This window comes from Saccopteryx bilineata, chromosome 4 (assembly GCF_036850765.1).
Source record: "Saccopteryx bilineata isolate mSacBil1 chromosome 4, mSacBil1_pri_phased_curated, whole genome shotgun sequence".
Classification (NCBI taxonomy): Eukaryota; Metazoa; Chordata; class Mammalia; order Chiroptera; family Emballonuridae; genus Saccopteryx; species Saccopteryx bilineata.
Window position 1 is genome coordinate 25,994,969 of NC_089493.1, and position 16,319 is coordinate 26,011,287.

A 16,319-nucleotide genomic window follows, 5' to 3' on the forward strand; every position below is an offset into this window, starting at 1 on the left:
TTGGCATGACCCCCAGATATTACAATAGCTCTGTATCTTAAAGTAAACTCCTTGGTTTTACTTCAGTAAGCAGAGTGAGTTTACTAGATAGGCTGATCAGTTTATTCAACAACAAAATCACTAATAAACTAAACTTCTACTCTAAGAAATTAGTTTTGTTTGTTTTTTACCACAGAATTCTGAGAAAGGACAGTCAGAACTAATAATATATTTAGGGGAATAGTCGATAATCTTTCTCAAGGGTTAGGCTCATAGAAAAACGTAAGAAAGGCCCTTTCCAGATCATTTTTCAGAATGGAAGAATTAAGACACATGAATTCTCCTTTCCCATCACTACCAGCCCTGGTCATTCTGTCACACACTTGTGTGCTCATGTTTGAAATGAGTCCAGATACTATCAAATGTCATAATGTTGTTTCCTTGGTTGAGGCCTTCTGGTTGCCCCTCTGGTTCATTCCTGTCGGTATAGACAGGTATAGATCTTCTTGTATAAGGTAGTCCTTAACACATGAACCCTAGAATTTCCAAGGACCCATTTATAAAAATAGCCTAGTACACTGTGTTAGGACTTCCCCCACTACTGCCCAGGGAGAAGTTATATTCTGAATTCCAACCTAGGCCCTCACATCCTAGGTTAACACACTGTTCTCTACCCCAACCTCATTAGAAGAATTCCTCAGCCTCCCTCTTCCAACACTTCCTCCAACCTTCTTCCTGTATTTACTCATCCAACTTCATCCACTAGACAATAAATGCTGGAAAGTCAAAGACTATGACAGTTCTGGTCATTGTGTACCTACTACTATCACAATGCCTGGCACATCATAGGTGTCCAGTAAAAATGTTTAGGAGGAGTGCATGAACAGAGGGATAAACTAGCTTCAGAACTTAGATAAGTTAAAAAAGCTCAAGAAGAGGGCTGGACCCAGAAGGACTTCTAGTAATAGAATAATTCAATTATACAGTGAACTAAGTATAAATAGGCTTTCATGGACTACCCTCTGAAGCTAAATATTAACAACATCATTTGGGGGGAAAACAAAATCACATTTTAAATGGCCAATTATCCTGGCCATTTTCACACTAGACAATAGTAGCCTTAAGAGCAGGAAAAAAGTCTCCATCTTTGAATCTGGTGTTTAGCTCCTTGATAAAATTAGTTTACTGATTACCTATATCTTACAGTTACATCTAGATTTTAAATGAATCTTACATTTAAAGCACAGAGCTTTGTTCATAACAGACTATCACTGCTATTTTTTGATCATATGAAGTAACCTTGATACTTTGATCCACATCAATGCCAAAATCCCCATCACAGAGTTTGCCATCATTGAGAACTTCTACAAACATGTGTAAACATTCTGGGTTATCACAATGACTAAAGAAGGTTCACGGAATTTAGTGAATGGGGCTAAGGATATTAAACACCCCACTAGGTATGGAACAGTCCTACATGACAGAGAATTCTTCTACTCCAAATGCTAATGGTGATGAGCTAGAGGAAGGAAGAGTTAACAAAAGTGAGACAGCATCAGGAGAGGTAGGAAGACAAAGTAAGAGCACAAGTTTGTTGTTTTTTGTTTGTTTGTTTTTGCATTTTTCTGAAGCCGGAAACGGGGAGGCAGTCAGACAGACTCCCGATGCGCCCGACCAGGATCCACCTGGCATGCCCACCAGGGGGCGATGCTCTGCCCATCTGGGGCGTTGCTCTGTTGCAACCAGAGCCATTCTAGTGCCTGAGGCAGAGGCCACAGAGCCATCCTCAGCGCCTAGGCCAACTTTGCTCCAATGAAGCCTTGGCTGCGGGAGGGGAAGAGAGAGACAGAGAGGAAGGAGAGGAAGGAGAGGAGGAGGGGTGGAGAAGCAGATGGGCACTTCTCCTGTGTTCCCTGGCCAGGAATTGAACCCGGGACTCCTGCACACCAGGCCGACACTCTACCACTGAGCCAACCGGCCAGGGCCAAGAGCACAAGTTTTGAGTCAGGCAGGCAAAGGTTCAAACTCTTGTCCCACAGCACATGAAGGGCACCCTTGAGCAAGACACCCAGTATCTTTCCGCTTCTATTTTCTCATCTATAATAGCACCTACTCTGTATGATTTTTGGAAGAATAATAAAGATCACCTCCAGATAAACAAATGCTCAATAAATGTCAACTATTAATAGATCTTGAAAAACTCTGTTAATTATCATTAAAAAATATCAGATCATGTGCGTCTTCTATCTTTAGCACAAAATCAGTAATGCCTCCTTCTCACCCACCCCGACACTGTAAAATTCCACCATCTTGGGGCCTACTTGGCCTTAAGCAGCACATTATTCTTGGCTCTTCTTTGTGTATCTCATATTTCACTCATCCTTCCTCTTTTTCATTAATTAACCAGCATACTTACCACCCTTTGCCCTGCTATCAGAGTAACTGTTGCTGTTTTTAGAACTTTTTGAGTGAGTTCCCAGGAAGACACTTGTAGACTTGTTTTTATGGGTATAGAAAGTCAACACCTCCTCCAGATCTGCCTCACTGAAATGAGGAGAAAAAGTATTGTCAGAACAGGAAGCTGCTCTGGAAAATCTTTCCCCAGATTTTATTACAGAATTGGAGTAAGATGGAGAATGGGACGACGAGAAGAACTGCTGAAAACTCCCAATTCACAGATAGTGAAATACAATATAAGTAAATCTAAAACGTAAGGCCTGATAAGGCTTTATTCATTCCACAGTGAATTTTCTAGATCTGCACTGTCCAATAAAATAGCCACCAGTTATATGTAATTATTTAAATTTAAATGAGTTAAAATGAAATAAATGTAAAGATTCTTTTCCTCAGTTATACTAGCCACATTTCAGGTAATCAGTAGCTACAACATAGAAAGTTCTATTGGTTAGTCATGTTCTAGATCAGGGGTCAACAAGAATATGCTATAAAGACCACCTGCAGCCCACAGAGTCTGAAGTATTTCATACCTGGCCCTTACAGCCTGCCCACCCCACATTGGGACAACTGAAGTACACTCACCAAAGGAACCACGTGCCATTCTATGTCAGCTAAAAGGGGACCCACCAGCCTAACCACGGAAGAGTGCCCTGACCATCTATACAATGAAGGAGAATGAACTACATGTGAAATTATATGTGTGCTTCATGAATATCCACAAAATGGAAAGTACAAGGAAATAGATGAAGGCCTACCAGATTCTTCTAGTACACATCATGCATGGATTTTGTAACTATCTAGAGGAGCCTCTAATGGCTTTTTGTAATTTTTTCTAGAGTCTCACTATGTTCCAAGTAAGTAGCCTTCAAATAAGCAAAGTAGTCCTGCATTATTACAAAGAACCTATACCCCGTTTTCAGCACACACCATAATGACAACATCAAATGAATTTCAGGGTGAGTCCCAAATCTCCAAAGTAGAAAAGTGTCACAAAGTAAGTATCTCAAGTAACCACCGAAGACCTAAAGCTGAAGCTGCAAACAGGAGACTGCCTCTGTTTGTCAATGTTTTATTTGGCCCTTCACAGAATACTAAACGGGAAAGGTCAAAATACAGTGGTACCTTGAGATACGAGCAGACCAGCATACGAATTTTTTAAGATACAAGCTACGACTCGATCCATATTTTTGTCTGAGATCTGAGCAAAATTCCAAGATACGAGTTGTGATTCGGGAAGCTGCCGCCAGTTGGTGCACGGGTCCGGTATCGGCAGCACAACAGGAGCATCTCGTTCTTTCTCACGTGTTACCCGTGGAATCAAGTCGAATCTCGTGAGCTGTACTTGTTCTTGCATCATTTTTGCATTTTTTACTAACTTTTTTGTGTACTATCATGTGGCCAAAGAAAGTGAGTGTAAAGGACAGTGGTGAGAAGAAGAGAATGATGTCAATAGAAGTAAAGCAGGAAATAATAAAAAAACATGAGCGTGGTGTACGAGTGATTGAACTGGCAAGACCGTACAACCTCAATACATCTACAATTTGTACCATCTTAATACAAAAGGATGCCATCAAAAGGAACTACAATTCTGTTCCAACTAAGGACAAATATCCATGAAGAAGTGGAGAAGCTTCTACTGGTGTGGGTGAAAGAGAAAGAGCTGGCAGGAGATACAGTGATGAAGACTGTAATATGTGAAAAGGCACGTATTATTTACGGCGACTTGAAGAAGAAAGAACCATCAACCTCAAAAGAGGCAGCAGAAGATATGTTTAAGGCAGGTCACGGCTGGTTTGAAAATTTCAAGAAGAGATCTGGCATCCACTGGGTGGTGAGGCATGGTGAAGCTGCGAGTGCTGACATTAAGGCAGCTGAGGAGTACATCACACATTTTGCTATACTTATCACAAAAGAAGGCTACATCCCCCAACAAGTGTTCAACTGTGATGAAACAGGATTGTTTTGGAAAAAAATGCCCCGGAGGACTTTCATCACCGCAAAGGAGAAGAAGCTGCCAGGCCATAAACACATGAAGAACCGTCTGACCCTTGCATTGTGTGCAAATGCTAGCAGTGAAAGTAAAGCCACTGCTAGTGTATCATTCCGAAAATCCTCGAGCCTTTAAGACTCACAAGATTCTTAAAGAAAAACTGCAGGTTATGTGGCGTGCCAATGCTAGGGCATGGGTTACACAGTAGTTTTTTATTAAACGGGTAAATCTTGTCTTTGGTCCTGCAGTGAAGAAATATCTTCAAGAAAATAAACTCCTGATGAAAGCATTACTAATCCTTGAAAATGCTCCAGCTCACTCACCTGGTCTTGAAGATGACATTCTTGATGAGTTCAAATTCGTGCAAGTCCTCTACCTCCCACTCAACACGACTTCAATCTTGCAACCTATGGATCAGCAGGTCACTTCCAACTTTAAAAAGCTTTACACAAAGCACTTGTTCTGCCGCTTCTTTGAGGTGACTGAGAATACAATTCTAACCCTTTGAGAGTTTTGGAAAGATCACTACAACATCATGATATGTTTATGCATCATTGACTTGGCATAGCAAGAGGTTACAAGAAGAACCTTGAACTCGGCATGGAAAAAGTTTTGGCCTGATGTTGTTGCAGACAGGAACTTCGAAAGATTCGAACCAGAGACTGAGACAGAGGTAGAAGCGTTGGAGGAGATTGTGTCCCTCGGAAAGTCGATGGGTCTACAGGTAGATGAGGGTGACGTAAATGAGCTCATCAAGGAACATGAGGAGGAACTCTCAACTGAGGAGTTGAAGGAGCTACAGATAATGCAACATATGGAGCTTCTGCAAGAGATTAGTAGTGAGGAGGAGGTAGAGTTGGAGGAAGTGATTTCTACAAGTGAAAATAAAGACGTGCTGGCAATGTGGGAGAAGCTTTCAAATTTCACTGAAAAGAAACACCCAGAAAAAGTTTCAACTGGTTGTGCTTCAGCACTTTTTTTTTTTTTAGATTTTATTTATTTATTTTAGAGAGAGGAGACGGGGGGGGGGGTGGCAGAAGGGGGGAAGAGTAGGAAGCATCAACTCCCATATGTGCCTTGACCAGGCAAGCCCAGGGTTCCGAACCGGCGACCTCAGCATTTCCAGGTCGACGCTTTATCCACTGCGCCACCACAGGTCAGGCCGCTTCAGCACTTTTTAATGACACTTGTTTGTCATATTTCTGTAACATTTTAAAAGGCAGGCAAAAGCAAACCTCTTTGGATAGACTTTTATTCAAAGATCCTGCAAATGAAAGTGCCAAAAGTGCAGCCAAAAAGGCAAAAACAGGTGATTAAATGAAAAATATGTAATGTTAAGCTTAGGTTAAGTTTAAACTTAAGAAAGTGCATTTTTTTTACAATTAAGTTTTTGGTTTTTTTTTTCTGTATTTTTCTGAAGCCGGAAACGGGGAGACAGTCAGACAGACTCCCGCGTGCGCCCGACCAGGATCCACCCGGCACGCCCACCAGGGGGCGACGCTCTGCCCACCAGGGGGCGATGCTCTGCCCCTCTGGGGCGTCGCTCTGTCGCGACCAGAGCCACTCTAGCGCCTGGGGCAGAGGCCAAGGAGCCATCCCCAGCGCCCGGGCCATCTTTGCTCCAGTGGAGCCTCAGCTGTGGGAGGGGAAGAGAGAGACAGAGAGGAAGGAGAGGGGGAGGGGTGGAGAAGCAGATGGGCGCTTCTCCTGTGTGCCCTGGCCGGGAATTGAACCCGGGACTTCTGCACGCCAGGCCAACGCTCTACCACTGAGCCAACCAGCCAGGGCCTACAATTAAGTTTTTGTGGTTTCATTTTAAGTACAGAGAGTGCAGTTTTAGTTTTGTTTAAAGAAAATGCAGTTTTAGTTTACATTTAGTGTTAAGAAAGTGCAGTTTTAGGCCCTGGCCGGTTGGCTCAGAGGTGGAGCATCGGCCTGGCGTGCGGGGGACCCGGGTTCGATTCCCGGCCAGGGCACATAGGAGAGGCGCCCATTTGCTTCTCCACCCGCCCCCTTCCTCTCTGTCTCTCTCTTCCCTTCCCACAGCCGAGGCTCCATTGGAGCAACGATGGCCCGGGCGCTAGGGATGGCTCCTTGGCCTCTGCCCCAGGCGCTGGAGTGGCTCTGGCCGCGGCAGAGCGACGCCCCGAGGGGCGGAGCTTCGCCCCTGGTGGGCGTGCCGGGTGGATCCCGGTGGGGCGCATGCGGGAGTCTGACTGTCTCTCCCCGTTTCCAGCTTCAGAAAAATACAAAAAAAAAAAAAAGTGCAGTTTTAGTTTACATGTCTACAGTGCCTGCATCCTTTCCTCCCTCTCTCCTCCTCCACCATTCACCTCCGTTAGCCGTACTCGTCTGTCTCCAAGGTAAGAATACAGTACTAAATAACACTTTTTCTTTTATTTCATAAATTTGTTATGCATTGGTAAAGTATACATGTGTGTTTCTTAATTAAAAACGTGTCTTTTTTCATAATTTAGGATGGTTTGGGGATGTTTCACAGGGCTGGAACGAATTAAATCTATTTCAGTTATTTAAAATGGGAGAAATTTGTTTGATATACAAGTTGACTGACTTACAAGCTTGTTACAGAATGAATTAAACTCGTATCTCAAGGCACCACTGTACAAACTGCTTTATGCCTCCTGTCTTACTCTCTGCCCGCTTCACCATCCACGTTTCCCTGCCTGACCCTGCAGGTGTGTGAGGTTACCAACTCTGACAAGGGTATCCACATACCACCCGAATGTAATAAAGGAAGGGATACTATCGTCTATTTACAACAATCAACATTTAATACACACTCAGTAGTAAATTCAATCTCCAATCTATATCCAAGTCGATAGTACATATAATTCATTTTTAGTCTCAGATTAGGCCTGGTAGGGAAATACACATGACTTTTTAAAAAGTTTTTTTTCTTCTTTTTTATATTTTAGTTATTTTTAAGATTCCTAGGAGCAATTTGAAATTAATCCTTTTATTTTAAAAGAATCGTTTTCTGAACATAACCTAGTTTTTTTATTTTCTAGTTTTCTGATGTTGGTGTGAGGAACTGTTTCTTGCTTTGTTTCTATACCTGCCTTATCGATCATATTACTTAAGACCCAAGAATGTCAACAAAATGACTACATTTAATTATGAACTCCTAAAAAATGATGTGCCTGCTGTGTGTTAAGCAATGACACTGAGGCTGTGGTGGGGCTACAGGCATCAGACACGGATCACACTGTTTCGGTGACTGGTAATCTCCCACTGACTGGACTTGAACAAATCAACCAAAAGGTGGTTTTTCTACTGCTTTTCTTCCCACTGTGACTTTAATCATTGAAGATTAATTAATGGGGCTACACGAATGTTTTATCTTTTATTTTAGTGGTTTTATGTATGTCTGTTTTAGACAAAGGCTTTTAAGCATGAATTATACACGATTTAAAATTAAATACCTTTGTTCCCTCTTCCATCAGAAACACACTGTGAATGGCCTGATTTATATTAAGATAGAAAGCCAAAAGCTGAAATTTCAATCCCTAAAGGCTAAACCTTAAGCATGAAGGACTTGTTCTATTTTATATCAATTAGGCGTAACCCTCAGTGCTGAGGAATTGCCAATTCCTCAACCCACTCAGCGTAGGCAAAATTTGGTCATCTCTCTACATCAGTAGGCCAGGGGTAAATTCAGATCCAGTAAACACTAGAAGCCTCTAACTCAACTTTCCAAAGGGCTCTCTCCGCACTTTGAGTGATGTATACTTTGAAGGCTGTCTAGAAATACAGCCCAGATACCCAGCAGCAGTGTTGTGATAACTGAAACCATGACAACAGCAACATAATTGGCTGAGATAGGGAGAGGACAAGCCTAAGAAACGTTTGTGTTTTTTTTCTTCTAAGAGTAATTTTACTCACATCCCTATGTTAGAAACAAGGAAATACTGGGAATTCAATGGGGAAGTATGGAACACAGAATAAGATAGTTTTTATTCTTCAAAAATGTCTTCTACCTTGCTTTTCTGATGAACTCCCGAAAACTTTCTGCATTCACCCCATCTTCCTCTTCTTCCTCAAGTTTCTTCTTCGATTTCTTTTCAGCCATTTGTTCTGTTTCCTACCCAGTGCCCAACCCCCACAGAAAAACAACAAGATAAAACTGTCTCCTGATAAATGCACATTCATCAACTGGTTTCACAGCTTGGGTTAATCTGTCTTTATAGTCAAGATACTTCATTCCTCCATGTCCTCTGGCCACCTATAAATTTGATATATTACTTTCTGCCATTATTTCATGAAACACTGTGAAATTTCCAAATAAAAGTTGCAGAATAAATGTAAATTTTTATCATGTGTTTACTTTCTACTCACTTGGCCCTGAGAAAAGGGATATTTAGAGTACTTTTGCAAGGTCTGTGGTCACACTGGGAGCTTTAACAATATGACAACAGAGAATGCATTTTGTTACAATTAAGGAGAAGAAAGATAGGTTTTCAAAGATACTCCTCTACCAGCACCCAAACTGAATAAATTCTTCACTTATAAAAGACATATCAAAATTCTCAACAGATCTGGAATAAATCATGTCTATAGATTGGGTTGTGTTAATATTGTACCGATAACCATTCCATGCATCTTTTAAAAAGCCATTTAAAATTTCAGGCCTCAGCTTTCCCTTCTGCAAAATGACCATACATTTTATAAACAGTAAAAGATATTTCTAGCTTTGGCCAGTTAGCTCAATCAGTTAGACCAGTGGTCCCCAACCTTTTTTGGGCCACGGACCGGTTTAATGTCAGAAAATATTTTCACGACTGGCCTTTAGGGTGAGACAGATAAATGTATCACGTGACCGAGACAAGCGTCAAGAGTGAGTCTTAGACGGATGTAACAGAGGGTCATTTTTAAAAAATAAAACATTGTTCAGACTTAAATATAAATAAAACGGAAATAATGTAAGTTATTTATTCTTTCTCTGTGGACCGGTACCAAATGGCCCACGACTGGTACCAGTCCATGGCCCGGGGATTGGGGACCACTGTCTTAGACGAATGTAACAGAGGGAATCTGGTCATTATTTTAAAAATAAAACATCGTTCAGACTTAAATATAAATAAAACGAAAATAATGTAAATTATTTATTCTTTCTCTGCGGACCGGTACCAAATGGCCCACAGACTGGTACCAGTCCGCAGCCCGGGGGTTGGGGACCACTGGGTTAGAGCATAGTCCCGAAACACCAAGGTGGTGGGTTCAATCCCCAATCAGAGCACATAGGGGAAGCAACCAGTGAATGCACAGCTAAGTGGAACAACAAATGACTGCTTCTCTCTCTCTCTCAAATCAATCAAGTAAAAAAAAAAAAAAAGAATTTCTAAAGCATTCTGAAACCCTAGGATAAAAGATGCTTTGCAAAATATTATAACCAAGTAGCATATTCCCTGGGCTTCACTGTAAAGTGATGTCACTAGTTAAAATGTTCTAGAGAACAAAGTATATATAACTCTCTTGGGCAAGGAGATTATCATTATATTAAATCCACACTTTAGTTCTCAGATAGTTAATTCGCCACTGTCTACAGGCAAAATCATGACAGTGCACATTCCCAGAGCCCAGGAGTCGCCTCAGGTACAGTAGCCCAGACAGAATGTGCCTTCTGATAAGAGTTCACTATGGCCACTGGGGCCTTCAGCAGTACTATGTAAGTAGCTTTTCAGCCGGTTGGGTTAAGGAATGAGGTCCTGCTCCCTACAACAGTCACACACAGGGGATAATGATGCTAGATAAGAATGAAGGACCTCTCCACCCAGTGGGACAGAGGCTTCTAGCCCGTTTCTGACAGTGTGTGGCAATCTAAAGCAAAAATCAACAGATAAACCACCTACCTTGTTGTACACAGTGATGAAGTCACCCAGTTGGTGGGCCAGGATTTTTTTGCGTTCCAGAAATGCCAATCGTCGACTGGGTAACACCATCCTCAGTGAGTGTTGGAGGTTACTGGATGCCCGCTTGAGGAAACGAACCACTAGCTCCTATCAGTTAAGAGTCATTGGGGAAAAAAAGCAGGGATTGTGCTAAGCAACAGAAGACAAGCTATCAAGGGATTACACAACTGAGAGGTGAGAAGAAGAAAACTACATTTCAACAAGTAAGATCCAGAACAAAAAGAAGGAGGAAGGACACAGAAAGACATAACAAACCAACAGAAATGCATTCTCTTCCCTCCATAAGCTGGCAATCAGAAAATCAAAATCAATAACTGTATAATAAAGCAACAGCTATAAAACTGTCATAATTCATGTATAAAAAGTACTATTCAAATTGCAGAATTCAGTTCTAATAGGGTTATTAGGGAAAGCAGCATTCAAAGATAAGTTGTGGAAATGAAAACCATGGGAGCAGATGAAATATCAAAGGTGAAAAGGGAGAGAAAGAATCAGAAAATTGTCATGCTTAGAGATATAGGAAGGAAGAATCAGAAAAACAAAACAAAAACCAACAAAACACACACACACACACACACACACACACACACACACACACACACCCGCCATGGCAGGAACATCAGAAATGAAGAAAGAAACCCAAGAGAAAACAATGTCATGGAAGTTAGGGGAGGAAAGGGTCCCACGTCCAAAGCTTCTTCCCAAGACTGAAGCCAGCAAGGACCATGACCAAGACAAGGCCCTTGGTCAGGCCAGCATCTGAGACAATTTTAAGAGAATACTTTCCATAGAAAAAAGGGAATAGAAGGAAGCAGTTAAGAAATGCGTGGATAGTGAAGAATATAGGTGAAGAGTAGAAACTACTGATTTAAAAAGTTTAGTGATAAAGGGAAAGAAAGAACTGCCACTATGAGTCAAAGATGATATTTTTGTCTTTCCCAAGGAAAAGAAAGCCTTTAGAATTAGGAGTTGGCAGGCAGGGCACAGTGGAAGGTCATTAAGGGAAGAAGAATGCACCTTACTTGAGGACAAAGGATTTTGAAATCTGAATACACACCAATCAGATCATTCATAACATCACAAATGCTTCAAAGAAAGATTTTGCAAGGCCACAGGCCAAACACAATGAAATTGCCTTAAGATGACAGATGTTGGGACCGTATATTTGATGTGCCTTCTGTGAGTTATGTATTAAAGTCTCTAACCCTAACCTGGACCAGAGAGGCAATTCTACACCTACCTTCCTCATAAACAAGACCACTGCCACAATCCTCAGGGAATGGGTTAGGGTTTGCTCTCTAGATATATTTTCAAAAATAAATGCACAGAACTGGTATTAAAGTTTTGCAGTGATGATCCTAAATATTCTTGTGTGAATTCTGAGCCAACAGTTGCGTGGTTATTCTCTGCTGAGCTATTTTTTTCTTCTTGAATTTGATTTCGGTTCATTGTCCTTTTGTGCCAATTTGCTTCAGTATAAAGAAATAGTCTCATAACCAGAGGGTTGGATTTCATAGTTCTACTCCACTCTCTTTACTATAGGGTGGTTTAAGCTGTTATATTAAAACATTATTTTTTCACAGTGGAGCAGACAAACTGACTCTCAAAAAGGCAGTTTCAATTTTCCACTTGGAAAGAGCAGAGCTAACATTTTCCACTGAGGGCTGAAGGATTATTCACAACACGCAAGTTTTTATCTCTGCGTTGTACAGGCTACTTTAAATTCACAAGTTGTTTTCTGGGATCGCCATCATGCTTTTATAATAAGCCTGGCATATTGTAAGGCTCTTAAATGGGAAGAGCTGGAAATGATAGCATGAACACCACTGAGCTCGACAAAGCATGCAGCTTCCTCAGGCTTAAGGGCCCCTCTCTTACTTTGGTGACAGACCCCTGGGGTTAAAAAGGCTAGAGAAGGGCTGCGACTTCTTCCATCAACACTGGCTTTACCAAAGAAACTGAAGTTCCTTGTCACTCTTATCTAAAAAGGAAAACCTCGCTAGAATATCAAATTCTAGGCATGTTCAAATGACTGATAAATATAAAATTATTATACAAGTTTGTTTCCAGTAGTCTCAGAATTTTATCAAGTTACAACTAGTAAAAAGAAAATGTTAAAATGGAGGATGTTACATAGAGAGCCTATGATAATGTGCTGAATTTCAAGAACTAACTCAACACCTCAGCCCAGAAAAATAAATGCCTTAGGACTCCTGGGAACAATAGGAGAGCAAATACTGTACAATTATAACATCTGAGTTTGTGTTCCATTTCACCACACACAAGCTGTGGGGCAACAGTCAAGTTACCTCCCTTCTCTAGGCCTTGGTTTTCTCTTCTGTAAAACAGGGATGACAATGCCCCCCTCCAAGAGTTAATAAAACATAAATTTGCTTCTGAAAGGATTCTAACTGGTATTCTTTCAAGGGATCTGTAAGCACCAGACAGCTAATGAACAATCAGTTTCCATTTTCGGAACAGACACGCGGTGTGATGAACACGGCTCCAGAACGTTTACTTCATGTTAAAGTAAGAGAAATCTATAATATAAGCTAAGCCATGAAATAATTTCTTTACCAGAAGAATGCATTGCTTTTTACCCTAACAGAAAGGCGGGGGGGGAGAAGGGAAAGTAAAAGGTTCCAATGAGCAGAGCCTCACCATCTGTTCGTCTTCTTTGGCAGCCCAGCTGGCACCGCACGTCTGACCTGCGCTGTCTTTCATCATGCGGATTTGAACATGCTGGAGATAGGCAGAGAATGCTATTCGGGCCTGCACTTTGCTACAGAAATCCAAAACAACATACCGTTACGAGACAGAAGGGCAAGCCTCCCAAACGGGCACTTGCCCCTCTCAAAGTGGCCTCTGAGGATCCTTCTATTAGGACGGCTGAGAAAAATAAAGCCTATAAACCAGAGAGTAACTGAATAAAGATTCCTCCTCAACAATAAGTGAGATTGTTTTATTTTCATTAAGAAAAGTCAAGAGATTTTTCTCATTACTACCATGGGGGTGGGGGTGGGGTCAAACAAGAATAGAAAATGAGGTTTCCTACCCTTATATATCTCTTTGAACTTTTAAAACAACTTTCTTGGAGAAATGGACAGAAAAGTATTTAATCTTCACAGAGCCTTTGTGTTAATGTAGACACGTTTCTCTGCCCTGGAGGCGCGTAAGAACGTACTTATCAGTTAGTGCAGTAGAACGGCTTTTGCTATGGAAACTAATATTTCTGATGTGCAAAAGCCTCCAAAGCAGGAAACAGATAAATCCTACAAAGGAACTTTTGAGACCAAATTTTAAGGTCATGCTTTTCTCAACTACAAGTCGGGAGTGGCTGAAGCCCAGAACAAATGAGCGAGGTCCAACAGAGTTTGGCACGGACAGGCTAAGACAAGCCCAGATGTTCAGTGGGAAAAGAAATCCTCACATACAGTAAAAAGCACCTCAGCGACATCAGTGAAGAACCCACCTGACTTCTGACTGGAGGTCTAGGTAGGAAACAAGGACATCTGATAAGTGACAGTTTGCAAGACAGAAGTCCCCAAGAGACACTGAACGGTTTTTCCCTTTAGCTGCTAATTGTAGCCAATCTGTTTTCTTCCAGGAGAGATGATGGTTACTTCAGCTGATCGGCCTCCTGACACTCTAGCCAAAATTACATCAGTGAAGATTGGGGCTCAACACAAACTCTGTTTACAATCCTCACATATGCAATCATTGAATGCTTTCTACTCACTGCTCCTCCAAGGTTAGGATGAGGATGAGGGACCCGTCCAGAGTAAACTGGAAATCCCAAGAGGGTCTAGGTCTAGCTTCTTATGTGTGTGTTGGAGGTACTGAAGGTGAGGAGACTCAGCTTGGGGATCTATTGCTTTTGCAAGTTTAATACATAAGATCCTCAGAGCATGAAACATAAGTAAGGCTACATCTTTGTTATTAATAGGGACAGTCAATGGGAGTACAGTACGATTTTGAGAAAATAAATTTATCCAAACGTTTCTCAACAAGGACAACAAGTATGTATATTCTTGTTCACCTGGGGACCCTATACCACCTTCCCCTCAGCCATTCCCATAAGCTTTACCTCCATAACAAATTCCTTTCAAGTCAAATGAAAAAGATTCTCCATTTTTTTCAGCGATTGCCCTACAATATAATGAGCTAGAAATAGCATGTGTCAGAAACGTCCATGTGTGGCAGAATACCCAATTTTATTGATTAGTCCTTTAATACTAAAACATGGAGGTCCTTGGATAAGGGAGTTATGGCTTGGAAGTTAAGATTTCAATCATTATTTTGATGCAAATCATTGTTGAAAATCAAATGAACAAGTACTGAGTCTTCTCCTCTTGTTAAAGAGATCCCTGAGATGTTAATCCTGAATTTATCCCTAAGGTATTAGACACACTGGTCAGCTAGTCATTTGAAACAAACAACCCCCCCCAAAAAAAGATGCAAGAATGAAAATTACAATGATTTACACTGAAGAAACCTATTTAAAAAAAAATACGACTGCTGGTTCGAAATCCTGGGGCTTTCCCAATCAAGGTACATACAAGAAGCATTTACTACGAGTTGATGCTTCCTGTTCCTCCCCGCTTCTCGCTCTCCTCTCTCTAAAATCAGTAAATAAAATCTTAAAAATAAAAGTCCCTAATCTTGAAAATGTCTCATATCTTTGGCTCTGGCCAGCTTGTTCAGCATTGGCCCAGCGTATGGACATCCCTGGTTTGATTCCTGGTCAGGGCACATAAGAGAAACGATCATCTGTTTCTCTCACCCCACTCCTTCTCTTCCTCTTTCCCTCCCACAGCCAATGGCTCAGCTGTACAAGTGTCAGCCTCAGATGCTAAAAATAGCTCAGTTGATTCAAGCATCGGCCCCAGACAGGGGTTGCTCGGTGGATCCCAGTCAGGGCACATTCAAGAGTCTGTCTCACCATCTCTCCTCCTCTCACTTAAAAAAAAGGTAAAAATAAAAGCCTATGTTTATCCTCAGTATACAAAATACACAACGGGATGGGGTGGGGGCTGAAGTCTTGAATCCTTGCCATTGCCCTCCCCCAGCTTCCCAGTAGCCACTGAGATGTCTCACAGAATGATGGGCAACTACAGGAAATAGTCTAAAAACCACTAATTTATATTAACCCACCCTGGAATTACAACAGTTTACTCACTGAAAGTGAGATCCATAAGATTTATGAAGAAGTAATTTATATTCACAACAGCTAAGTAGAATGTTATTGCTGGAAAGGACCTTAGGATATAGTCCAGTGGCTTTGAAGTTCTATTTTAATTCAGTGGAATCTTTTTTCCCCTCCAGAAAGCAGAGTTTGAAAAACACTTGCCTAATCCCATTCTTTGGCCTAAAAGAAAAAGAAACTGAGGCATAGAGAAGCTCTCTGACTGGTCTGTGATCACTCAGCCAGTTGGTAAGCACTAAAAAGCCAGAGCCCAGGTATCCCCACCAAGTGCAGTGTGCTCTTTACTAATGAAAATATTCTCCTTCTCTACGACACTGTATTCTGCTCTTTGATAATCACATGACTTTCCACCTTCTCATATCATTCAGGACTCACCTCAAAGGTTACCTCTTCATGTCTAAACACCAATTTAAAGAAAACCTCTGCCCAATTACACTCTAACACCATACCCTGCACTGTCTTCATAGCATTTCTGACTGCCTGAAATCACCTTGCTTCTGCTTACTGCCAGTCCTCCCCACTACAGTAAGCTCCATGAGCTTGTCTTGGTCTCCACTGTAACACTATACAGCCTAGCACAATTCCTAGCACAGAACAGGTGCTCAGTAAATATTCAGTGAGGGACTGAAGGAATGACTGTGCGGTCACACATCTGTCCTCATTTCCTCAACTAGCTCTCCCACACTGGGCTGGTCCCTCCAAAACACCCTGAAATCCTACTCATCATTCAAAACCTGGTTCAAATATTGCCTCCTCC

The 16,319-nt window shown here is 41.6% G+C and overlaps 1 protein-coding gene across 11 annotated transcripts in view; it reads right to left on the reverse strand.

Moving 5' to 3' along the window:
• The window catches only part of TTLL5 (tubulin tyrosine ligase like 5), a 308,772-nt gene that overhangs the window by 179,014 nt on the left and 113,439 nt on the right, over nucleotides 1–16,319 (reverse strand). For all 11 annotated transcript variants that reach the window (XR_010731041.1, XM_066272631.1, XM_066272636.1 and 8 more), the window contains 4 exons: nucleotides 13,018–13,138; nucleotides 10,297–10,443; nucleotides 8,425–8,528; nucleotides 2,396–2,523 (listed from right to left, as the gene is read on the reverse strand). Coding sequence is in view for 10 of the 11 variants with exons in the window: in XM_066272631.1 (XP_066128728.1) it covers nucleotides 2,396–2,523; nucleotides 8,425–8,528; nucleotides 10,297–10,443; nucleotides 13,018–13,138 (500 nt within the window). In the remaining variant the exon portion in view is untranslated. The remainder of the gene's footprint in view (nucleotides 1–2,395; nucleotides 2,524–8,424; nucleotides 8,529–10,296; nucleotides 10,444–13,017; nucleotides 13,139–16,319) is intronic.